The sequence below is a fragment of the Sturnus vulgaris genome, chromosome Z (assembly GCF_052056855.1).
Source record: "Sturnus vulgaris isolate bStuVul1 chromosome Z, bStuVul1.hap1, whole genome shotgun sequence".
NCBI lineage: Eukaryota > Metazoa > Chordata > Aves > Passeriformes > Sturnidae > Sturnus > Sturnus vulgaris.
Genome location: NC_142283.1, coordinates 28,209,323 through 28,235,427, shown reverse-complemented (window position 1 = coordinate 28,235,427; position 26,105 = coordinate 28,209,323). Strand labels below are relative to the sequence as shown.

The 26,105-nt window shown below is 36.9% G+C and overlaps 1 protein-coding gene across 6 annotated transcripts in view; it reads right to left on the bottom strand.

Annotated features, from left to right (window-relative positions):
• The window catches only part of ARB2A (ARB2 cotranscriptional regulator A), a 267,766-nt gene that overhangs the window by 57,369 nt on the left and 184,292 nt on the right, over window positions 1-26,105 (bottom strand). For all 6 annotated transcript variants that reach the window (XM_088156755.1, XM_014883550.2, XM_088156756.1 and 3 more), the window contains 2 exons: window positions 20,569-20,685; window positions 17,414-17,498 (listed from right to left, as the gene is read on the bottom strand). In XM_088156755.1, the coding sequence (XP_088012881.1) occupies window positions 17,414-17,498; window positions 20,569-20,685 (202 nt within the window). The remainder of the gene's footprint in view (window positions 1-17,413; window positions 17,499-20,568; window positions 20,686-26,105) is intronic.

The following is a 26,105-nucleotide window of genomic DNA, read 5'->3' as shown; positions in this document are numbered from 1 at the left end:
AGTGGGTATATGTTAGATCTCAAAAGGTTAAGAAGCTGATTATAGCCAAAATCAGCTTTGCCTGGGGCTTCAGTGGCTCTGTGTAATCAAATTAGACAAGCAGGGCACAGTGTCACCTAACACAAACCATGGCACTTTCTTCTCTGTTTTGACCTTTTTCATTAGATGAGCAAGACAGGTTTTAGCTGAGTCTGAACATTTTGAACAGATTAGTTCCCAGTAAACTCTGAGTGATAAGTCAGGCATTTATCTACATCCTTTTCTTGAGTGACTCAGTGAGACCACACTCAAGAGGTAACAGTAACAGTGTCAACTTTACTTTCCCTTGAAATAATCTCTTTAATTAATTTTTTTTGGGGGGGAGGGGGGTGGGGTGGGGGTGGACAAGATTTCAAAAGGTGAATGGTAATTAGTTCAAATCACAGAATATCTTTAGCCTCCATATTTATCTCAGTCATTTTATTATTTTGATTCTAGAGTTGCAGAACAACAAACTGACAACTTCATAAACACAGCAGAGAAGGCATTAGCATTTCTAAGTAACTACTTGGCAGAGTTGTGGCTCACTCCCTCTACATAGCTTCACTGCTCTTTGAAGTCAAGCAAGGTGAACACTATAATGGAGGTGTTTAAGGAGGTTTAATAATGTAGACAGAGGATCAAGCCAGCGTAACATCAGAAGAACACTTTCCATACCGCCATATCACAACTAAATTTAAATGTAGGCTGCAGTGCCTATTGCTTCCATAATCTTGCCATCTTTGAACATGAAAGGAACAAAAGATTAAAAAGGCAAAGAATATATAAAGAATAATAATGGGAAATTTAGATAAAAACCTGTGAGTTAAGGAATTCGCTATGCTTTCCTGAATTTTCTACACTAGTCTAAAATAATTTTTGGATCCTTACATATTTATCTCAAACTTCAAGCCCAGCTCTGCTTGTGGATGTACTGCAGCTAACTGACACAACTTTTATGTTGTAAAAGTAAGCATATGAAACAATGGCTTCTGCAGATGACTTGTGCATAGTTATTTGCAGACAAAAAAATCCAAACTTGTTATTTTAATTAAGTCATAAATGAAAAGTTATGAAAAGAAATCATGCCTTCCTGCTTGCACACCCTTGTTGGTTTCTGCTAATCCAGCAGTACTTAATGAATTTGTATGTTGTTAGCCTGTCTTGCCATTGCTGTATACCACACTCCTATGCTAAAAGCTGTGAAAGAAAGTTAATATACCAAGTTTAACATAAGGACAGGAGACGTATTTTCCTCCTGTATTTTCAGTGAACTTCAAATGACTGTGCTGTTACTGGTCTGCACAGTTTGAGAGAAATGTATATTTTAAGAAGAGAAAAAAGCAATCACACAGTATTGATGGAGTGTCTGTAATTATTACAAATATCCTTACCTTCTGATTGCATCATCAGCCAGCCAGGAAGCTCCCATCTACCCCTTTAAAAGTTTAAAGCAGAGCCATGTTCTTCAGAGAGAACATACACTAGCCAAATATATATATATATATATATATATATATATGTATATATATGTGTGTGTGTGTGTATATATATATATATATATATATATATATATAAACAGATTTAGCAATAAGTCACTGTAAATTTTTTTCATACATCAGCTTTTTAGAGTAGCTTTTTGTCAGCTGACTGTGGTACACAATAATTCAATTATTTACATCCAGTGGCAACCACCATCCAGGCAAAACAGCCTATTGTCTGCCTTCCCATTTCTGTACTGAGATTTGCCACATGTCTGATGCAGAAGCACATAATCTGTGTGTGTGTGGGTGAGGATAAGACAACCCCCTGATGGGACACTGTGGCCACAAACAGCAGGTTGGCACTATGTGGGGCCATCTCTGCTGTCCCAGCTCAGCTGGGAAAAGCCACCAGCATTCCCACTGCTGCCAAAATCCTTCCTTGTAAAGGGAAGAAATAAAGGAAGAAAGTTTCAACTTTAAACACCTTCAAAGGCATTTTCAAAATATAAGACTATGTAAGGAAGTAGAGAAATTCTCCTTAATAGACGATTGGCTCTTTCAACGGTAATTTCTCTTTGTTGTAATGAATGTCTGTAAATGGATTAATGGCATTTAGCTCTATGTCATTGATCTGTACCGAATATACAAAGTCTTATATGAAACACATTCAAAGAACACACTCGTTCCTAAGTTCCTATTAACATGCAATCTGCAAGACAAACTGTATTCAGAAATTACCATTTTAAAAACCTGAGACATAAATCTCCCAATCAGAAAACAACAATTTATGAATTTAAAGTGTTGAACAATATTAATACCACAATAAATTACCACTCTGGTACATTTTAGCCTTCTATCAGTTTGGAGAACGTAGCACAGCCCTGTGCTACTACAATTGAGTTGTTTCAGGGACTCCCAAAATATAAATATAAAAATGCTGCCTCCAAGATCTCTACCACTAATACAAAAGAATCAACAACAGTGCGCAAAAAATTGTGATCATTGCCTCATAGTGGTATAATGTTCTGAGGTACACAAGCAGGTATCTCTGCAGATCAGAGAATGTGGAGTGCCCCTATGGAATGGGGATGGGAACTTATTCCATTGCCTGTGAATATGAAAAGATATCCTGGAGTGCCACGGCACTGCTGGTTGTGTCAAGCTACAGGTAACATCTGGACCTCAATAACAGCTCACAAAGCTTGCACACTTCATTCAGGACCTGGTACCCTGGGGTAACACTCTCACAGGGAACTTCCTCAAAGCAGACAGCTTTATTACAGTCAGCCAAATCAGAGTGTGCATATGTAAATCACTGTTGAGTTTGTACTAAATCTTTAATGTTTTAATGCCTTCATTTGCCTTTTCCCCCTGACTTTGACATTGCTTCACTGCGAACAGCTATATTTAATTTACAAGTTTTTCTGGCTATTTTTTTTCCCTCCCCAGAATCAGAAGGCAGGAAGTAGATGGGTGTAACTTAAAGAGGCAGCTGAGATGAGCTGCTGGCAGGGTGAAGTGGTAGGTTTTAGTAATAGCTGGAAGCCGTAAGTGGTTCTAAGCTTTGAAGTCAGTGCAGCTTTGATGTGCTACTCCCATAGTAAATCGCAAGATAGTCTTGAAAGAAAAAAGATTTCCCAAATACCATCCAAGTGTCATTGCTTGTGAAATCCTTGTATGATTTTTTTTCCCCTCTGTTGAACTTTAAATCTATCATTGGGCTGCTCTCACTCCCTCACAGTCACTCCTGGTCTATGTTAAAGTGTCTTGGTTAAAAGGATAATTACACACATGCTAGATTTGGTGGAGGCAAGCAGCTTGCTGCATGTTATTTGGCTTTGCTGAAATGCTTCTGAGCATTTTCCTCCCAGATTTACAGTGTTCAGACACCATGAGGGACCACAGGGTGGGATGCTGGAGCAGCAAAGGGTTGAGGCTGTAAGAAAGAGAAGCATCTCTACTTGTATACCTAGGGAGGTCTCCTTGTCTCTGTTCATGGAAAAAACCACAGCTCTCCTGAGACAAATGTATCCAGGAGGTGATGAGGAGGAAATACACCTCCTCTGCTCTGCCCACTGCTTTGGGAGAAAGGATTGCATGATGACTGGAAAAGAGGTTCCAGGAAAAAAAAGGCTATGGAAATTCAGCCGTGCACTTTGGGATTGATGGGAGAGATGCAATGCTGAGTCCAAGGGGAAGAAAGATCAAGCCCACCAGGAACAGGCAAGTTTTCTTGATGGGTATTTGTCTCCCATACCAAAGAAACACAGGGGAATATCTATTGATTTTCCCCCATTATATAAACTCTCATTGAATTGCACACTTAACCAGTACGAGTTTTCACATTTAGTGGAAATATAAACAAAACTACGTTTGGACAGTTAGATTTAAGAAAGTAACTCAAAAAAGCCTATCTTTCGAAAATGATTGTACAATGTCCAATGTATATTAACAGCTACATTTAAACCTAAGCCTATGCCCAAATGTATTACACAATCTATATGACAAAGCATATCTAAACAACCATTTTCAATGAGTCTGAAACTAGCAGGGCAAGAGGATTAAAATCAAACCAGTCTTTATTACCCATCAAAAAGCCGTTTACCTGGCACACATATTTGAATGGAAAATGGAGACACCTGTCCCTACCCATTGTGAGTGTCAGGAACCACCTGATCTTTAGGGTCCTTTGCAACCCAAACCACTTTATGAGCCTGTGATTTTATGATCAGAAAGACCATCCCTCTCTAAATAGATAGCAATAAAATAAAATTGCATGTGACCAGTAAAATTCAGGAGACTAACATGTCAAGGTTAGAGATCACTGAAGATTTTAGTCATTCTCAGAAGATACAACAACAGACTACATGAGGGGAAAGACTACCCACCAATTTATTAAAACCTTTGCAGTCTGGTGATGACCTTCTATTCTGCTCTTTCATATTAGTTGTTAGTTACACCAATTACATTCTAACAGTGCACTCAAGCCAGATTCTGCAGACATACAGTGAAATGGTCAAATACTGCCCTGCACATCACAGGCACTTACAACTGTAAGCAGTGCGCTGCACAGTTGTGCACAGGTACAACTGGCAAAATGCGAATTATAGTCTGCATCTCCAGGAAGCTGGTGGTGTAGCTTTTACAGAGGTAAGCCACAAGCAAAATATACCAAAGCCAAAACTCTGTTTTGTCTAAGTGGGGTCTGACAACAGTGTTGGAACAAATTCAGTTCCAAAAACTGTTTTAATGTGCTCTGGAATAACAATAACTAAAGTAAAGCTGTAAAGTGCAACCTCTCATAAATATTGCATATCCAGCACTGAAATCAAAGAAGTAACTTGCTGTTGCTGCCAGTGAACTTGAGTGAGGGAGTGTGGGATTAGATGTGGAGTCTATTTGCATTAATTTTGCATCAATATCCATATTAATTCTAACATAATATTGTATCAAATTTGGGGACAGCACTCAGCTCAGTCTCCCTGGCAAATGAAGTCACTTGTAGAGTTTCAGTAAATCATTTAGTAGCATTAAAAAAGTCAGGCATGAAATCAGAAGAAAAATTTAGAAAAAGACATGTAGCACAGAAAAATCATACCAAAATTAACAGAATATGTAATTAAAGAGGCTGTGTATGGAAAGCATAACTACTAAAAATCAATTTCTACTTCCTCATTTCTACAAAAAATAAATTTTACATGGTTGATAATAGCTTTGGATGATGGTAAATCAATTCACCTGGGACTGATTGTACCTCTGTTACCAAGATAACATTATTTATCTGTGGGTGCAAACTACAAACTGTGAATAGATCTAAAACCATACAAATAAAAATGTCATTCTAGTGAAGACACAAACTGGCAGAAACCAGGACTTGCCTGTATTGTGTAGAAGAATTCTCCTGAAGTGGGACAGTCTGACAGCAGGCGATATAAATGCTTATACTTTTATTTCACCTGGAATTTCTAATACTTTATAAAACACAATCTTTATGATCAACCCACAAAATAATAGAAGAAGTCCTCACTTCTCTACTGAGCTTTGAGCTGTTTTGGAAGAAAGACACCCTGTACAAGGATGTAGAGAAGTAAGGGGACCTGACATTCCCAAGATTATGTGTGTACATTTTCTACTGACATCATGCAACATGATGGACTCCCCGGTGCTATCGCTTTTCCAATTAACCCACATTTCTCACAGGCTGGGTATACTGCTGTTAATGACCACTTTGCATCTAATATCTTTGTTTAAGGCATGTCCTTGCTTGGTTGGCTCAATGAGAACAACCCGTGGCATTTGGCTGGTGGGGAAGCCCATCACATTTTGGTGCAATCTCCACTGGATGTTTGTGGTTTCTATTTGTTTCCACCCAGAGATGATAGAATAAGAAAAACAGTATTTTGGCTGTTTTGTGGAGGAGAGGAGGTATGTGCTTCAAGAGTAAGGAGAAACTGATATCAGACCAAGTAGGACACAAATGTTTAGTAAGTTTCATCCAGGGCTATTAAGAGAAGAAGAAAAGAACACTCTTAAAACATTAGGTCACACTTGGCTTTTAGGTTTAAAATAATGGTCTGTTGGAACAAGAAGAGAGACCCAACAAAACCACTGGGAATCTTCAGTGGCATCTGATTTAGGTGCCTAGCAGTCAAAAAGAATCTCGTAAGATTTATAAGCTGTGCTGAATTTGTAAGCTGTGCAGTCAGTAGCAGGAAATTGTCAAAATCATAAACATCCATAATACTCCTGAAATGATCCAAATTCCATCTTCACACATACTGTTATCAAGTGTCCAGTATAGTACTGCTGGACACTGTACTTCAGCCATTATTTTACATGCGTTTATTTAATTTGATGGGATTTTATGGGAGGTTTCCTTTGTGGAAAAGGGAATAGATTTCATTGAACGGACTAAGCTGCATAAACAGATGTCTAGAACTCTGTCCTCAAATTAATCAAACAACAAACACTCAAATATAACTATTCAGAGTAAGGATGAGTCCTTGAAGTTCAGTTTCTCTAGAATTAAAAAGTGATGCCTCCTTCTGCAGCACAAGTGTTTTGAGATATGTTTATGTTCCCATTTGTTTCTGTTGCTTGCATAGCTGAGGTGGAAAAATCCTATTAGAGTAGTCACACCTTCAGGCAGGAATGCTCCTTCCATGCAAAGCCCTTCCAGTTTAACACAGTATATAGTTTAAACTCTGACATAATAGCACTGATCATCTAGTGGCAAAGATGGTGATAAAAAACGATCTGTCTTGCCCAGGAAGACAAAGTTAGAGCTAAGGTCTGCGAGACTCAAACAGATAATCATATAAGAGTCAAAACTGGCCTTCAGATTTCAAATATATGTGGGGTTTATTTATATGTATTATGAATTGCATTGTGTGCATTTTATAACATGTATAATTTCAAACAATATATTAACAAAAATCTCAGACAAAGTGGTAAGAACTTTTATATACATTGTGTCATTTGCACAAGCCTTGTTCTTAAAAGCAATGATGGACACTTAAGAGTGTGTAAAAGTACATGACATTTGTCTTCAAACTGACTACTTAACACAGCAGTAGTAACGAATATAATCTAAAATGGCTTACTCTATTAACTATGTGGATTATTTTTCTGTTAAGCTGTTGTAGGTTTGTCTTGCAAACCTATTGGAAATAAAAGAATTAATGTGTGGGGAAATGTCTTTCATGTAAGAATTGGGATATAGATTAAAAAATGCTGCTTAGTAAATGTTGTTCATAAAATTAAAGTATTCCTTGGAAAACACAGTTATTATTAAGATATATATGATAAATAATTATTTCATAGAGTATATTTGCATGTTGTAATATAAAACTATAATATGTCTGTTTAAATTAGCCTTGTCCTTAACACTATCTGTGTAACCAATTTGAATTCTTAGCACTAGTTAGCTTTTGCTTTTATTATTATTATTGTTAACTATATAATAATCCCAATGCTTTTAATACAAATCTCTTAACATCCCTATTTATCAACATGACAAGATTAGTTTCCGATACAGGTTATCAGAAAATGACAAGTCCTTTCTACAGAAAATTGCCCTCCCAAATGTTTCTTGACAGGAAAAAGTTTAAAGTGCAAATATACTGTGAAAAGGCACTCTAAAAACGGCATAGTGGCGCTTGATATTTCTCGTGTTTTGGTTATCTCACAGGTTGGTAAACCAATCTTCTCAGCTGAGAGCTAGCTGGAGCAGTCAGAAAACTGTTACATTAGCAGTTTGAGGGCAGGGTGCTAAGGAGGCAAAGATAATACAAATTTAATCTACATGTGCTGCAAATAAATTTATCTGGCGAATAAAAAGAAAAGGAATGATGAAATTAATGCTATGCCACTGCTAGTTTTTCCAGTTCTTGTTTGCTGTCTAACCACAGCCATGAAGCCAAATTTGAGATAACTGGCATTACTGATGGTTGTTCAAATAATTTGTATGCTTATTACCTAAGTTTACCTTATTACATTATTATTTAGGCTGATTCAAGTGCATAGAAATGATGTGGTGCTCTATTATTAGCAATAAGGATAAAATCTGATCTTGGGTCTATCATGCATGTAAATTAATACAAGAAAAAAGCCCAGGAGAAGATGGTGTTGAGGAGCTTTGTGACAACTTTGGCAAAACAGTGAATGGGCTAAGTTTCTTCCTAGGCACACCTCTGCAATGCATGGAGAGTTTCCTCACCCTGACAGGTATAACTTCAGGAGATGGACACCAGTGATCACAAATATTAAGAGTTTCTAAAAACAATGCACAGTGCTCATAGACAAAAATGTGTTATACCTTCCATGACTCTGCCATTTTGGGCTGTGTTTTGATTGAATGAAGATAAGTGGCTGGCTGCCTGGGGCCTGTGAACCTGACATGACATTGGTGGAACTGAACAAAGAGAAGCTGTTGCTGGCAACACACATGCTTCGAGCTTCAAAAATGTTATTCTTTTCTTCAAAGTAGGAATTAGATTGGTAAATTTAACTAAGACGTGATATTTAAACATAAATGAATGAATGGTATTTTTAGAAAGTTCTTGGATGACAAAAGAACATCTAACAGCATCAGTCCCTCTGGTTTAGCAAAAAAATGAAATCAGGAAGATAGAAAACATGAAAATTAGCTAAATATGATAAAGAAAGGTTAAGTTATCTGAGTAAAAATAATGTATGGCTGGCAAACTTAGCAAAATACACAAATAACAAACGCAGTCTACAGCAAAAATGCATCAGTTTTCAGATGAAGCTATTGAAACTGTAAATAACAACGCAGAAGAAGGTATGAAATTGTTCAATATGTGTTTCTGTTCCGTATTTGGAAAAAAAAAAGGATTAAGTGTTTGATGAAGTACATTCTTTTTTGCTGCTCATCAGTATCTTCTCAGGGATAAGTATTTCTAAATCGGCAGGCTTGCAGAGTTTGGACTGAAGGGTCATAAACCAGCTAACTGGCTATGGATGTTCACTTAAAATAATACTTTAAATAACAGAGAAGGTATAGATGGGAAAATCTGAACCCAAAATTTCAGAGAAAACTCTTTGTATAGGTAGTCTTACATAAATCTCAAGACAAACAAAGGAGAAATGGATATCTAGGTTCACAAATTCCTATCCCAAGTACTGTGGGCATGAAGAACAAATCTGTTTTTTGAGGGTGAATGCTGCTTACTCAGCTGTTCCTGAGGTTGTACGCTCACATCAAGGAAGAACGGCAACTAAAACTGTAAGTTTGGAAGAGAATGCCTAGAGAGGATGTGTCATTGTACAACACAAAGGAAAGAACCAAGGTGAGCACCTATCAGGAAGCAATGTAAGAACGTTTGCTCCTGCTCTGGGCAGGGGGATGAGGCTGATGCATGCTAAAAATCCTTTGAGAACCACAATGCTGTGATCTTGAAATCTACTGATGAGGAATTAAGGTACAAAAACATAATTAATTCAAGCCAATGCAACTTACTGGAAAATAACACCTAAATAAATAAACTCAGTTTCACATTTTGATGAATTAGCATGTTTAACTGGTAATTATTTATATGAAAATAGAGTATATTCAATTTTTTGTCACGCAATTGATTTATTCCCCGAGAACATTCTGAGCAGGAAGAAAAATTATGTCAACTTTGCCAAACATTTTTAGAAAGTGCTTTATCTCTCTTTCGTTTTCACCAACTACTAAATTTTGCTCTTCCCATACTTCCCATGAAACTTCTGGACTGTCATTACACTGTAGTCCTCACCTGCTCTGGTTGACTGGTGATAACTGCTGCTTTGTCAGTTGTTTGATTCCAGGTGCTGTGTCTAGCATGTGAGTCACTCCCCCTTGTCTTTCAAGAGAGAGATTAGCAGGTCTTCCTTTTACTAGAAAGATACATTCCTCATTTCTTCTTCTATGCTGCAAACCATTACCACAAAAGTTGGAGAAACTTCATTACTTAACTAAAACTTCAACTTAGGCAGAAATTAGTCAATGTTTCACAAATTCATGAGGCAACAAATAGAACAACTCTAGAAATTCTTTACTCATGAGAAACGGTTGAAAGTCAATACTATTCCACGCTTCTAAGAACCTGCAGACTAAGTAATCAGCAAATGCAGCTATTGTGGAGAAGTCACTATTCAATGGAGATATTATTTCTGGAGTGTCCTATGGCTACTCAACCACACGGGAAATATATACAAATTCACTTCTGATAAAACTCATGTAAGTGAAGATGGATGGCACGGTTATTAACAAGAAAGATGATGGCCTTTTTTTTTCCCCTCACGCTACTGTATTTGTCTGGTTTATTTTTTTTAAAAAATAAATGCAATGTTTCCTAACATTAGTTTAAAACTGGGACAAAAAGCAGCAGCTCTAGAAAGGGTAAATTCCTCCTAAACTGACTCTTTACAGTAGGGTGATAAATGGGTCAAATGTAACTGTTACCTAATGCAATAGGAGAAAATCATGTAGCAAAGACTTGATCTTACATTAGTAAGATGTAGACAGATCTCTCTCAAAGAAGTTGAATGACTGGAGATGCTACAGAGAAATGTATGAAAGCATATGAAACCTGGAGATATTAACTTCCATTGAGACTTAAAGAACTAAATTTATTACATTTCTCAAAAGAAAATGGTGTATTGACTCAATGCCAGTATGTAATTCACAGGGAGAAAAAGCAAATGTACTGAATAGCTCTTTAATTTAATGTAGAAAAGGCACAACAAGAACTAATGTTCGGAACCTGAGATCAGGCAAAGCCAAACCAGAAATGAAGATGATAAAGGGAAGGGAGCAATGGATTCCCCATCTCTTGAATCCTTCCAGTCAAGGCTGAATGACTTAGTGGATGAAACATTTTCACCAAAGTAAAATTTTAAATTTCAGTATAATATCTGGTCAAAAGTAAAAGACCTGTATCTAAAAGTGGACAGTAAGTGATCTAAATATCCTTCCCAGCCTAAACTATAGACATTTGTGAAAAAAGGGAGGTTTTCTACTGAAACTGAAGTTTTGGAAAGATTCTAACAAATCCAAATCCAAATCTGAATCTGGATTCTAACAGAAAATGAAATCTGAAATGTGAAACATCTTTTGGATTTTATGTCAATACAAATAAAGATTTTGCTATTGAATTTTGGAGGACATCTCTAAGGGAATACTTCATTTCAGGTGTTGAGCTCTAGGAGAGTTTGTAATCATGCACTGGAGTAAGACCTGCCAGTGTGCAGACAGATATGGATATATAAGGCACTAATGAGATAGCATTGAGTATTATCAGAAACAACAGTCACAGCAGTCTAATATTTGTCAAACACTTAATAGGAAATATCTGACTGTAATTATTTAAATTATTCATTATTACCACAAAGACAGCCTCAGGGGCAACAACTAACTAGTTCACTCTAGTCTAAAAAAATTGCAATGACAAATAGATATGTTTGAGTACAAGAATAATTTTTGATGAGACTATTTCTCCAATATCAGTACTGCTCCAAGTACATGTAACTATTTTGTAGAACAGTAAATGAATGAGTGTTATTGAACTCTCTGACACAAGCAACATCTGGCAATTCAAGTCAACGCTTTCAATTCACATTTTCATGTTTACTTTTGAGTCTCTGGCACTCCAGAACAGAATCTGCAATATTATTCAACCCGTCTCCATAGACTTTGTCCGTTCCAAAGCACTGTAGAGTTAAGCTACTCTAAGCACAACATAAGAGCTCCCATCCAGCTAGGTTTACGCATGAAATGAAAAGCTGTCTGCAACACCTGGGACTGAGTAGGAGTATAAAAGCAGAGCTCCTTTGAAGAATCAGGAATAGGGAAAAAGCTACTTACTTGCATGCTAAGAAGACATAAATTAAAGCAGGACTTAGTGCAGCCACCACCAGAGCTGTGGCTAAGACAGTCTGATGCTTCAAAGTTAGCATAATAACTTCCAGTCCTGACAGACAAAGTACAGCAGCAGAAATGGAACTGCAGGACCAGTTTTAGCAGCAGATGAGAATGTTAACATGGGTGATGAAGCAAGCTTCACACGGCAGATTCCTGCACTCCTCCACTTGTGCATTAATCTTGCAGATACCTTGAATTAACACTCAGCTAGACACAGGAACCTACCATCTTTGCCAAAAAAGCTTCAGCATTTTATCTTTTCTCCTGAAATCCAAAGTTTTTATTGACAGAACTACATGAACATGAAGACACAAAATGCAAAAAGCTTTACAGTAAACACAGCTTAATGTAATATTAATACCCATGAATGACTACTGAATGCAGAAACAACATTATTAAAAGAATGGAAAAATTGCTTAATTGCTTTATTTTAAAAAGGGCATGGTTTTGTTCCTATTTCTTGTACTGCTGGGAACCTATCCCTGGTCATGAAAAACTAATATCAGAAAACAGCCAAGAACAGTCCTCATTAAATTGACTGAAGAGAGAACAAAAAAAAGAGAAGCATTGGTACACAGGGCTAAAAGCTCCTAAGAATATGAGCCAGGTGTTGTCTCAGCACTAAATATACTTTATGGATCCTTCTGCCTTGTTTTTTATGAGCAAGATATATAAATGTGTAAGAGTGGAACTGTAGAGTGGTGCAAATGCATCTGAGGAAAAAAAGCAGGAAGAAATAAGTTGATCCTTCCCTTGAGCTGTCACAAGCCCCCTTCACATAGACCCTGTAGTTTTGGAGAGTCCACTGGACCTCACTGGAGAACCTCCTGTTTGAACCCCATGATCTGCTCAGCATGGAGTGCATCTGCAGGTGGACAGGCTTTTCTGTGGAAATATACAACTGAGCTCTTAAAACAGCAGGCAGGAGTCACCTGTTAGGCAAAGCCAACAGAAACTACCACTGCCATAATCCAACGGGTAATTCATTGTTTCCTGGGTATCAACACAAGCTTTGCAACAAGGTCTCTACTTGATCAGTCAGCCCACTTGGGTGTGGGGTCATAGGCTGCCCACCTGCTCTACCAGTGAAGGACTTTAATGATATTTTCTAAATTCTAAGCAAAAAACGAAACAACACAGGAAGAAGTTGCGCTTGGCTTACCTAAATGTAATTAAATGTTTGATATATGATACAGAGTTCAACCTTGATTTTTGGTACCAGAAAATACTATCTCAAGACTCACTCAAGAGCACCACCAGCATATGTCATACCTGTCCCCCAAAATTAAGTTTATTTTTCTTCTACCAGCCTGAGGCTACTTTATTTAGTGGTATGAATTAATTCTTGCACTTTTTCTCTTATTACAAAGACAAATATTCAAGTCTAGCCTATTCTATGAATAGAACTTTTCTTGATTACTGTCAGTGTTTCATTGTTTGTCTTTTAAGTTATAATTTCCTTATTTCACAATGTTTTAACTACATTGGCTGCAACTGTTAACAGAATAACTAGTGATTTTGGGGGCCAGCTAGGAAGACTTTAGAAAGATTTGATTAGGCAATTCATTTTACTAATGTTACAACATCTTCACTTGATTATTTCAAATGAGTGTTGGTGCATATCCACTTTGGCAAAATACTGAGAAGTTTAATTGTCCCTCCTAAATAACAAGCTTTCATTGGCAGAAACACATGGGCTAAAGAATACAAGCAGGATTCAGGAAAACAAAGGCCATGTTCACCTGGCAAAATTTACAACAATACCTTTCAGTGAAGTTCAAGCCACTATCCTGAAATCATAACGATTTAATTCCTGAACAGCATCAGAGATTAATGCAGATGTATGGATCTGCTTTCTCCCATCCCCACTTCCAGCCATTCCTGCCCCATAGTTGCTCCAATAAGACGACTTCTGAACTTCCTGCTCCAGAACTAGGAGAAATATTGTAAGGTTTCAAGAGACATGGCATGAACTACAGCTACAGTTAGCAGTAATGCAGTGCAACCTGTCATTAAAGCGTTTATTCCACTGTCTCTGTCAAATTCCAAGCTGATCTCTCCAGTCGCCTCACCAGAAATACTCCCAACCCTACTCCATTTTATGTAATGACTTTTAACGTACAGACCACTTTGAAGTCTTCATCTAACTCCACCATTTTCTTAGACGGGAGATGGATCCATCTCTTCTGCGATGTACATATTTTGATTTGATTCCATTAGGAAGGTAGGCTAAGACTGAGACAGAAGATTACCTCAAGTCTAACAGAGGTCCTTAATTATGGCTGAAAGTAAAGAGGGTATGAGATAGGGATTTTAAAAGTTCCCCTTGTCAGGGGAATTTGTGCAAACTTCCAAGAAACCCCATTCAACTTAGTTTTGAACACTTGCAGGGATGGATTATCCACAATTTCTCTGGGCAACCTGTCCCAGTGACTCACTATGCTCAAAGCAAACAGTTTCTTTCCTCTCTTTGCCCATCTAAACCTACCTTCTGTCAGTCTGAAGCCTATCACACCATGCCCTTATCAAAAGCCCCTCACCAGCTCTCTTGTAGCACTTTTAGATATTGGAAGGTGCCCCAAGGTCCTCTGAGCATCTTTGTGGCTTCTCTGGACGTGCTCCAGTGGACCTACATCTATCTTGTGCTGAGCTCCCCACAGCTGGATGCAGACATCCAGATGGGGTCTCACCAAAGCAGAGCAGAGGGGCAGAACCAATCACCTTCACCTGCTGGTCATGCTTTTGATGCACGCAGGATATGGTTGTCTTTCTGGGCTAGAAACACACATTGGCAGGTCACGTTGAGTTTTTTGTCAACCAACAACTGCGCATGCTCTCAGTGCTGCTGTCAATTGACTGCTTACACAGCCTGTACTTGTGCTTGGGATTGCCTTGACCCATGTGCAGGACTTTGCACTTGGACTTGTGGAATTTTATGGAATATTATTCTCATGCTCTCAACATTTAATTATTAAAGTATATTAATTCGTTTTTGGATATGCATCAACTATGGAAAATATTTTAATTCCTTAATAATTCTTCAATCACAAGCTTTAAAAACTCTATCTGGAAATGCAAGTAATTTTTCCAGTTTGATGGTCATTTATTTTGTCTCTAGTGACTTCAAAGGAAAAGCAAGCAAGAGACTGTGAGATAATCTGCAGTAGGAACTACCACCAACTAGGACTGCCTGTAAAGTCCACTATACTGAATGGCTGAATATCAGACCCTTTTTGGAAAATACGGCTCAGGAGATGTGACCATGAGGCAGTTATTTCTGAACTTATTTTCAGCGCAAACAGAGATAAGAGATGGGCTTCAAAGCATAGAAGTGCATCTTTCTACTGCAAAAGGTTTATTTTTAAAAGATCTGTCATTTTTCTGATTGCTCTCATTGTCATTCATTGAAATACCAACAGCAATGCTGCCAGGATTTGAGTGTGGGCTCTTTCAGTACCGCAGTTCTCAAAAGAGTGAAATAAAATCTCTCACATTAAACAATATTTCTCCTACATCCAGTAATATTTAATAAATTTATTACACATTACCCTAATGCAGGTTTATACCGTTGCTCATATAAAGACACTGTACAAATTATTCACTTGATTCTTGGTAAATGTCTAACATTTGTTCATGGAAGAGAAGATTACAAGAAATACAAGCAAAAATGTGAGCAAACTGATAATTCAGGAGCCCTCACATGAAGTTACACTATTTTAAACTGTATTTATATTACAGACAACTAGCCTGGAAATAATTGTTTTACGTTATTATTTTACATTAATTCCTCATCAAAAATCTCTGTTGAGAACATCTAAAACACTAGAGATCTTAATTTATTTCAATGTATGCACTAAATACAAATACCTAACTTTTACTGGCTGAAATCCTCCCCCATTTAAATAAATTCTTCTACCCCTAGAGTGCAGCTTGGGAATTCATTAAGTGGTGCAGAAACATTAAGGCCACTGTGACTCATCTTCAACAGAAATGTAAAATCAAGACTTATTATTTACAGCTCTAATGAGGCATCAATCTGCTTTTTAAGTAACACCTAGGATTTCTTTTTTAGAGTACCTTTTAGATTATTTCTATTAGGTGAATACAAAGAAAGGGAAAACATGTTCTGATGGAAGATTTTCAGGATTGGCCAGTGTACAGTAAATACTGACCAGTTGCTATCCAAACCCTTATTTACCTGACTAAAATGACCACTATAACACGCAGTCTTTCACAAGAGCAACAGAGATGTCAGAGATTGTAAGGGAATCTTATTTAAAAAAATACCATCCCTGAACAATATTTTTCTTTTAAACTGCAGTAATCTCCCCTAAAAGACTAAAAAGTTGCTAAATAAATGTTGAATCTATGAAAATTTTAGTAATATATCATTTTCCAAAGCATGGAAGAACAATGTCAGTTCTGTTGCAAGTGTCTATACAGAGCTGAGGATCTGCATAGTGAGATCCCAAACCATAGCAGAAATGTAATTAAAATCTCTGGCTGTTTTGAGCTCTCAAAGAAGGTAATGCTAAATTTCCCGTACTTAAAAATATCCTGTAGCAAAATCAGATTCATCTGCAAGGTTAGGTCTCACTAACAACCTCACAAATGAAGACAGATATGAAACTAACTTGTCAAACGAACAATTGCATCCCAAAGAGCAAGGTCAAATATTGTTTCAGCTTTTAAATTAATATTGTATAGGCTGCGTCTTCCTTTGAACTTGGTTTTATATTCTACAGAAATATGCTACCTACGGCTTTCAGGAAACCTGATAATCAAGCTTGAAAGTTCAGTAACTGCTTTATGTATTTCAGCTTACTTTCTTACAGAGATTGGAGATTTTCCTTTTGCATTGATGACTATATCTACTTTCTGGAATTATCACACATTTAACTAAAGTCCCTGTACTACTTCATGTAGTACATGCTTCTTGCAATTTATGATTCAATAATGAAAAATCATAGCTGAGTATATCCAAAACAACAGAAAGCTCAGATCAACATTCCTGGATGCTACAAATAATTTGCTTTGTAAACGAGACTTCCACTGATCAGCATTCAGGAAAGTGGCTCATTTATTTTAACTGTAACTTTCATTAATGTACTTCTTTAAAACCTTGCTGCCTACACAAAATTAGATATTTATTCAAGGAGCTATGATAAATTTCCCAGTTCTTGTCATCACTATTATTTTTCTTAGACTCCTATGTATAATGTTACCAATTACTTAAACAGAAAGGAAGACTAGAAAAAAATCAAGCAACAAGTAGATAAGAGAACTTAAATCCCACATAAAGCAAAAAAAAAAAAAAAAAAAAAAAAAGGAGTGGGCTGCACTCCTAATAATAAATATCAGCAGCCATATGCTTTCAGCCACATCTTGCACATCTTGCTGTAGAAGGGTTAAAATGCAGTCAGAACCAAATGCATTTTTAAATTAACAGGTTGCTTCTGGGCATAAACATGCACACTGGCTAACTACAAACAAATGGATGTACCTGCAGAGACACGGGGACAGTCAGGCAGCATGGACTCCACTGACGTGTCCAGGGGCTCGGAGCTGGACACCCAGTTACAGCAGTTCTGTAAGAGCAGGCAGGCAATACTTGGGATAAGCCAAAAACTCAGAGCAAATATAAATACAGATGTTGTGAGGACAACAATCACATCAAAATACTCAAACTAATTTACATAGCGGTTACAATAACAACTGGACAGTATGCTACATTAACTTACACTTACTGACGATTAAATACTGTAATTTCATACTAAATAAGTAAGAGTAAGAACATAATTCAGCAGATTTATAATGTGCTTAAGTATCATGCTTCTTAACTGCTACTCTGAGTGCCAGCAGACTCGAGTACGTGCTTAGAACAACTAGTCCCTGAACTACACTAGTTTTAAGACTTTCTAAGTTGATGTTAATATAAACAGGTGTTGGTACAAACACTGAGCCTGCTCGTTTGCTAATGTTAAGAAAACAGAATTTTTTGGACTGTTTTGATGGAGTACTCTGTGGAAAGAACTTTTCATGAAAATATGAAACAACGTATTATAGCTAAACAGAAAAAATCAAGATAGCAGATTAATATTCAAATAATTAGGAATATAGCTGAGATGAATGTGCGTGAACATTAAGAAAAGGCAAATACTGGTCTCTGGGGAATTGTATTCAGGAAGCCTTTATATTTGCCTTTCATTCCTGAAGCTCTGAGTAGGATGAATTTACCATGAATTTTCTAAATGTTTTGCTCCAAATACTTTTTACTCAGAGTAGTCCATAAACTGAAGTATTAAATAATATGCTTTCAATAAAACATTATGAAAAGACACCAAATCTACTGAATTGAAGATTTAATTATAAAGCAACTATATTTTTAATAAAACTACCAGCTGAACAACAAGATCTACATTGCTTCCTCTATTAAAAATCTGAGTTCTTGCTTTCTGAAAACTTGATTAACTTCATTAAGTGGAAAAGGTAAAAAAAGAGCACAACTTTTAGGAAAGATCCAATCAGATTTCAGACAGGTTTATAAAAAATAATACCATCAGTTCATGATAGTAAAAATGAACGAGTTCTCTTCTGGTAAACAGCATATATAGTGCATTTGTGCTTGCTGCCCTAGTTGTGCACCATGAAGTCCGTCCTCACTGGAAAGATCCTTGACTGGTAGATCAAGTATCTTATTGTATTTCCTTAATTCATTCTGTCTAGAAGAAGATGTCAGCTGTGTTGCAGTGAGGAAAGAATTTCAAAGGCTTCAGTCCCCACCAATAAAGGACGAGGAATGGCTTTTGAATAGATTTGTCAAGGCAACCCTACTGTTCTGGGACCACGGAGAGCAGGGACAACATAAAGGAAGGGTTGCTGTATGAGATTAGAAAGTGAAGTTCACAAAGCATGGCAGATTTTTGTAAGAAACAGTAGATCAATGAAACTATTGAACTCAATGGAAAGAGAAAAAAACAAACACACTACCCAGTAATAAAACATATTTAGTAAAAAATTGTTAAAATGGAAGTATTTCATGATGGTTTTAAGGCTTAAAGTAGTAAAGCATTATAATTTTATGGTTTGCATGTGTAATTTTAATTAACAGCTGAATGTGAAATTGCAATGTAAGATGGTAGAAATTACAAAAGAAGTAGAATTTTTATGAAGTATTACAATCATTTGAAATAAGTAAAATTAATATTAACTACTGATAGAACACTACATCAGAGAGCTGGAGATAATACAGAAGATTAGCACACAATTAACTAGCTTTTATATACAATGTGACACTTGCCTCTAAGAAATAAGTATTCTCGAAAGCAGTGTCAAGATATGTAAATGGATGATTTGTTTTATCATTCATCACAGCTCCTAATAAATTCAAAATTCATGACATCTATAGGTACTAAAAATAGGCCACCAGTGATACAGGAGAGATAGCTCCAATGAAGAATTACTTTATTTTAACAATTCATTCTTTCAATGACAGCAATTAGCCCTACAGACAGGCAGCGATTAGGTGTATATTTTAATTATTATTCATTTTACCACTAGCCTTAAACCTGATTAAAGTAAGAGATATCCAGGTGATATGCTAGTCTTAATACTACTCAGCCACATTTCACATATGTAAAATTCTTCTTTCTTATAGGAGATTTTTAATGCTAATGTAAGTTATGACACTCCATCCACTTTTTAGGCCATTAATCATTTAACTTATTCTTTAACATCTACTTTCTGCAAATGAAATTAAAGGTAATGCACTTTTTTTATTCAGACTAAATGCTTAAAGAAAAATGGAGTTGTCAGATTCAAATTACAGGATTTAAAATTTCAGTTTTACTACATAACACATATTTTAAGGCTTTGATTTCCCATAAAGAAAATGGGGATTTCTCTGACAGAGCCTGTAGGGGTTACCATTCTTTATATTTTTAACACTTAAGTAGAGCTGTCAGGCTGCATCCCAGGTGATCCTCTATTCCCATCAGTCACGGCCTATAAAACTTTAAGGTTAAGTCAGGAATAGGCACTGTATACACAAAGTTTCACTAAATCCATGAGAAAAAGCCAAGCATAAAAGAAGGTTTAGGATGTGACTAGTTTAAATTCACTCTTTTGCACCTTTTGTTTTAGTGTTCTGCCATGGGAATGCGAAAAACAGAGATGAGCCTGATCTGGCGAGGATGAGACTCATAGAATCTCAGCAACCCCATAGCTAAGTATAAGAGCTTCTGAGTGCTACAGGAGTAATTACATATCAAAAAGCTGCTGAGAGAAAGGATATTTTGCCAGAAGTGCAAAAATCATCAAACTGAGTCATGATGAGCTTAAAGAGGATTTTCCAGCATTGCCAGATCAAACCAGCAGCATGGGGTGCACCCAGGACTTTGCTCCAGGTATCAGGCACTGCATGGGCTTCCTTGGCATGTCTCTATTTTGCTGCATATCAGGAAGAAACACTGGACTTGGCGCTTAGTATTTTGACTGCTAACTTAGCAGTTCAGAAATGCCTTTAATCTTGGTTATTTTAGTGGCTGGTATGAATACATGACTTCCACTGTTCTCTATTACACTGTCTTTCACACCCAGACATGTTCATTCAGCCATATACAGATGTATACACTCAAATTCTTTAAAGAAAAGGCTTACCTCTCGCATCCACTCTCGAATGGTTTTCCCAGCTTCCTGATGCCACACATTGTGAACTGAGTCTGTCAACGCCACAGCAGTTACCCTATTCTTTACTTCTGCCTCTCGTTGAATCATCTGTTAAAAATATTGTATTTAAATTAATTCATTTTACTGAATAGAGTCTGCTTAGTCAGAGATAATGATCCTAAATTTAAAAAGAAACAGCAATACAGGTTCAATACTTGACTTCACTTGTTTTAAAGTTTATACAATTCTTAACAGGTCCAGAAAAACAGAAACACCTAATATTTTTGATAAAAAATAATACTAACTTTCAACTCACTGAACTATTCAGTCCTATTATTTTCCATGTGGCTTGACAATTCTAGGATTAAAGGTATCCTAGTGAAAAAATGGAAGATTTCCTGAGGACACCTTTTACAAGCTTCTCTAAGTTCGTATTTCAGTTCTTCAGGGAAGCTGGTACCTGTGGTTCACTGTAAGGTTCTCACGACTATCATCTACTAATTTTCAGTAGATTGCTGTAGTTTTTCTGATGTACAATCTCACTTTGACTTGTATAGGTTTTTTCTTTTTCTATCCAATTTAGCTATCTTGCACGCTCACCATGGTCCCAAAATTCTTACTTCTCTCTTATTCATATGCTTACTCAGCTAACACCAAAGCCTCTCAACATTTTTAGGATATTAAAGAGCCTCTGTTGTTGCAAACGACAGTAAGACTAAATAATATCAGTTCTAAAAATTAAACGATTGCTGCAAATAACAATAAGAAAACTGACAAAGATGCTGTGAAACTCAGCACTGCTATGCAAGATAAAAGGTACTGGGAAAGAATGGTTTGATATCAAAGAGAGACAAAAAGGTTTTAATCTCCTGACATGAGTGATCCTAATTTGTAACACTGGATCAAAGAAAGCATAATAAATTATACTTATAAAATCAGCATTTCACAACTGGTGTCATTATTACTGTGTATGCTGCAATAAAGTTAATTTTTTTAAGCTTCCCTTTGTATAAATGTAACACATACCACATTTCTAAAATCAGGTATTCTTTCTTCATGCTCTAGTAACTGCTTATCAGCACACATGCTGCACCTCTGAACTCAATGTTCCATGTCCTTGCCATAAGAATGACTCCAAAAACCTACCAGAAAAAAGGTTTTTTGAAAGAGACAGTATCTAAAAACAAGATCTGTCAGCCATGCACACCTAACAGGCATTAAACCCTGCTGTACGTTGAATAAGTGTTTTAAGCACACCTTATGTACTAATATTCCTGCTCCAGTGCTGTGCCTTCTAGCACTCATTTGGCTGCACTGTCTCCCACAAAACACCGTGATTAAACAGGCAAAGGTGCAAGAACAGTGGTTCTTGAAGCCGACATACCTACCAATGACTCATAATTTTTACATGCTGGGTGAAGTTTAATATCATCACCAGCCCAGAGTATTCCAGCATGACTTCCTCCATGAAGGGCTGATATTCAGAAGCACTTCCAATCACCACCAATGATAAAAAATATGCTCTGCTTTGGAAAAGAAGATTTTCGTAAGCTGCTGTATCCCATGTTTCCGTTTCGAAAACTAGCCACCCAGTCATCTTAGAATATCACCTTTTTCTTCAAATTACAAGAAAAAAAAGGCGCAGTTCCCTTTCTCTTTTCCAGACTTAGCTCAGGTTTACTATTCTCGATTTCCCTACGCACCTGTAATAACTAGCAGGCATTGATCACCATTTCTTTCTACTCTTTCTTCATATAGTACATACAGTATTTGCTTTTCAGATCCTATATGATATATAGGAAATAATATGCAATATCCAACATGCTCCTGGCGCTTGCCATTCAGCTTTGTGGATGCCTGCAGAATTGTATTCTCTTCACAAAGATCAGCAAAGTCACTGAGGCTGACAATGTGATGTTTTTTGATAACTCAGCCACAGTGCTAGGGTTAGGATAAGGTCTCATGGATGCAGCAGCAAAGAGGGATCAAAGGGATTAAATAAGCTTCACTTACAGATTTCTTAACATCCAGCCCAGAAGAAAAAAGTTTTGGTAGGCATCCATACCCTTCTGAGCCAACTTAGAAAGAAACAGATAAAAACAATACATCAAGTTGGGAAAGGATCAAGGGTATAACCTTCACTTAAACAAGAACTCTACCATGTCCATGTTTCAGTGACACAGAAATGTCACAACAGAGCATGTCAAACTGAGGACACTTTTGCTTCTATCAGAGCAGCTCAAGTTTCCTGCTACAATGGGACATTCATTGATAATAACAATCAAGGAGAACAGATCCATGTTAAGCTCAAGCAGCAGAACCTCTTATCAGGGATAATAATTTACTCTGTAAGAAGATACAGGTAGTCTAGGTGCTTTTGGGCACAGATGCTTCAATACTCAGTAAATGCTTCAGATTCAATGGATTGATAGCTCACAGTTAGAATATACTCTTCTAAAACCAGTTTTGAATTAAGATAAATTTTAAAAACTAAATGAGCGGAATAAAATTGCAAAGGTAAAATAGATTGACTTTAAACAAAAATGTAGTATTCAGCTACCATTCATATCTGATATAACATGAAAGTTGTTTTAGAGTCCAAGGGAAGGAAACTATGGGATGCATGATTTACATTTCCTAGGACTTGTTTTATTCCATCCAGCCTGTATAGTCTCTTGAGGTGAACATACTAAAACTGAAGATATTTAATAGGCCAGAGTCTACTAAAAATACTAAAATTTAGACCTTTTCTTCAGAATAATGATTTTTTAACTGAAATTTTACTGATTTTTTTACATCAGTTGGACACTGAAATATTTGTAAAAGCAGTGATAGATGGAAAGAGAGAAGAAATCACATGACAGGAATAGTGTGCAAGAGGGCACACTACTTCCTTTTGGAAAGGCATGTGGATTCCTTTTTGGTAACTTCGTATGATCTCTTGTAACTTTCTTGTTACCAGTCTACAGTCAACCAACATCCTCTTCAACCATCATTTCACTCAGTCTCATACAAACCAATTAACTAGCCTGTCTGCCTGGCAGCACTTGAGCCTCTCCTCGGTTATGAAAAAATCCTCTTCACCAGGAAGTATGTAATTCTGTATTCTGTAGTGCAAGTTTGTTGGTCTGGCATTCCTGCTTTCACTGCTTTCTGAATTGAATTCCTGAATTTCTGAAATACTCTCAGTTTTTTGCACATCTTAAAATGGGATTAGATCCCCAAGCCCTGACAAAATATTGATCATTAGGAATTAGAATTGCTGGGCAGCTATGCTCAAACAGCACAAATAGAAATAGTAATTCAAATAATTGTTTAAATATTGTTTTAAAATTGTTTAAAATTTGTTTAAATAGTTCAAATAATTCAAAAATAAACAAATAATTCAAATAATAAACAATTCTCATTTTCAATTAGCAATAAGAATCATCTTCCCTAAATGAATTTGCCGATGTCATAAAATCCCTGCTTGCAGTAGACAAAGCCCCTGAAACACATCAGTTTTTCAACATCGAAAGAAAATACCTTCAAATATACAGTTAGATAATGACCATAGTACTTGCTGACATTTGGTTCAAAGATCCACTGGACGTTACATCTACAACTGTGATATTCTTCTACAGCAATAAATCACATCGCAGCAGTAGTAATAATGCATGAGCATAATAAAACGGATTGCTTTAAAGCATCTGGAGTCTAGGACTTGTCAAAATTCACAATACAAACCAATTTCTCTTGTAGAACTTCTACTGAAAATTACCACCTTATTTTGGAGCCGTAAGTTCATAAAATCAAACATGAGTAGAAAAACATTTAAATAAAAAATAGCTCACGATTTAAAAAGTCTTATACATAGCTCAGTAAAAAGCCCAACTAAGAAAAACCTGTACACAGAATTCTGCTGGTATATTTTTGAACAGTGCAAACAAAACTCATGGTTCTCTTGTAGAAAGCCTCTGGCTTCAGCTTTATTAAAACTTGAAACTTAATAATGTGATTCTTCTGTTCTCTTGGCCCTAGTGTGTCACAACAGGGAGCTTACAAGAAAAAAGTATTTGAGGACTTGTAACAATGAGGGAAACACCAACCTCCCAAACACAAGTGGTTTAGGTGTGGCAGGGCTTATGGGTAGGAATGCTGGCTCACCTCAACTACAAACCTCCCAACAATTTGTTAAGCATGAATGAAGCGCAGCAGCTCAATGGAAAGCCCATCACATAACTTAAATTGATATGGCACCATGGGAATAAAAATCTTTGAATTGATCTGCTACATCTTGCCCACAGCAGACCAAACCAAGCTGGTGGGAGGGACATCCTCCACTCTCTGGAGAATGAAATGTTGGCATTTTGCAGATAACTTCCTACCAGGCGAAGAGTGTACATTAGAACAAGAGGGTTTGGTAAAGCTCATTTCCATTAGAAATTCAACTAATGCAAACAAAAACGAATCCATTTTTTACTGGACCTCAAGACATTTCAGCAATGAAGGTTGCTGAGATACTTCCCTTTGCACTGCTGCAAGAGCTGCAGGGGTGATCAGAAAAGGAGGTTTGGAGCAGATAAATCTACTTGGAGTCAGCCAGTTGGGACTCCCTCCTGACAGCTGGAGTCTGCAGTCCCAAGATTGCGGATTCGAACTGGGGAGATATCACTGGCATGAAAATCAAGTTTTGAAGGGCCAACAGCATCTACCTATCGCCTATCCAGGTACAGAATATGAAGCCTGATCATTTTAAGTGTTAATATTCCTATGCTACTGATAGCAGCAGCTAGCTGTTGGATTGCGTCTTAACATATGAGAAAAAAAACAGTCCAGTCTTATGAAAGTGGAGCTCCACAAGGGTCAGTTCAAGCTGCCAAAAAGCGTCCAAAACTACCATGTGCAGTATTTGGCACAAATAATACTGAGGAGCATCTGATACTCAAGCTAGGTTGTTTAAAGATAGTTTGCATATATGTGCTGCAAGTACATGAGTCCCAAGAAAATCATACTTGCAAAATCTCACAGTTCACTAAACTATTTCATTTCATACTCACAGTTAATTTGGATTTGGGTAGTGCAAGACGGTATGGGCCTGTGATCACACCAGACCTCCAGCACAGCATATCCTTTGCTGCTTGGGCTTTACCATGTGTCTGTGTAAGCAGCATCCTTTTAACAGGGATGCAGGAGGCGGCATCAGCTCTCCAAATGACATGAACTCAAGACAGCAAGATCAGTCCTCCATTGGTATAGCTACGCAAAACCTGCCCTGGAGATTTTGTTAACAAAGTTATGTTGGCTGTGAGGGTGAAGGATTTTTCCACTCTTTATCAGTGAAACCTTAAAAATCATAGCTTTGTTTTCTCTTGATTTATCTGGATTTTTGAAGCAGTGGACAGCTATTTGAGTGCCATGCCTAGTTGGAAATGAAATAATAAATTAAAATAAAATTTAAAAAAATCAAGAAAAGTCAAGGTCTCCACAGGCTAGGAAACAGAGATGTACCTGCTTGAAATTCTAAGTGTCCTCAGCCTCTTACTCCA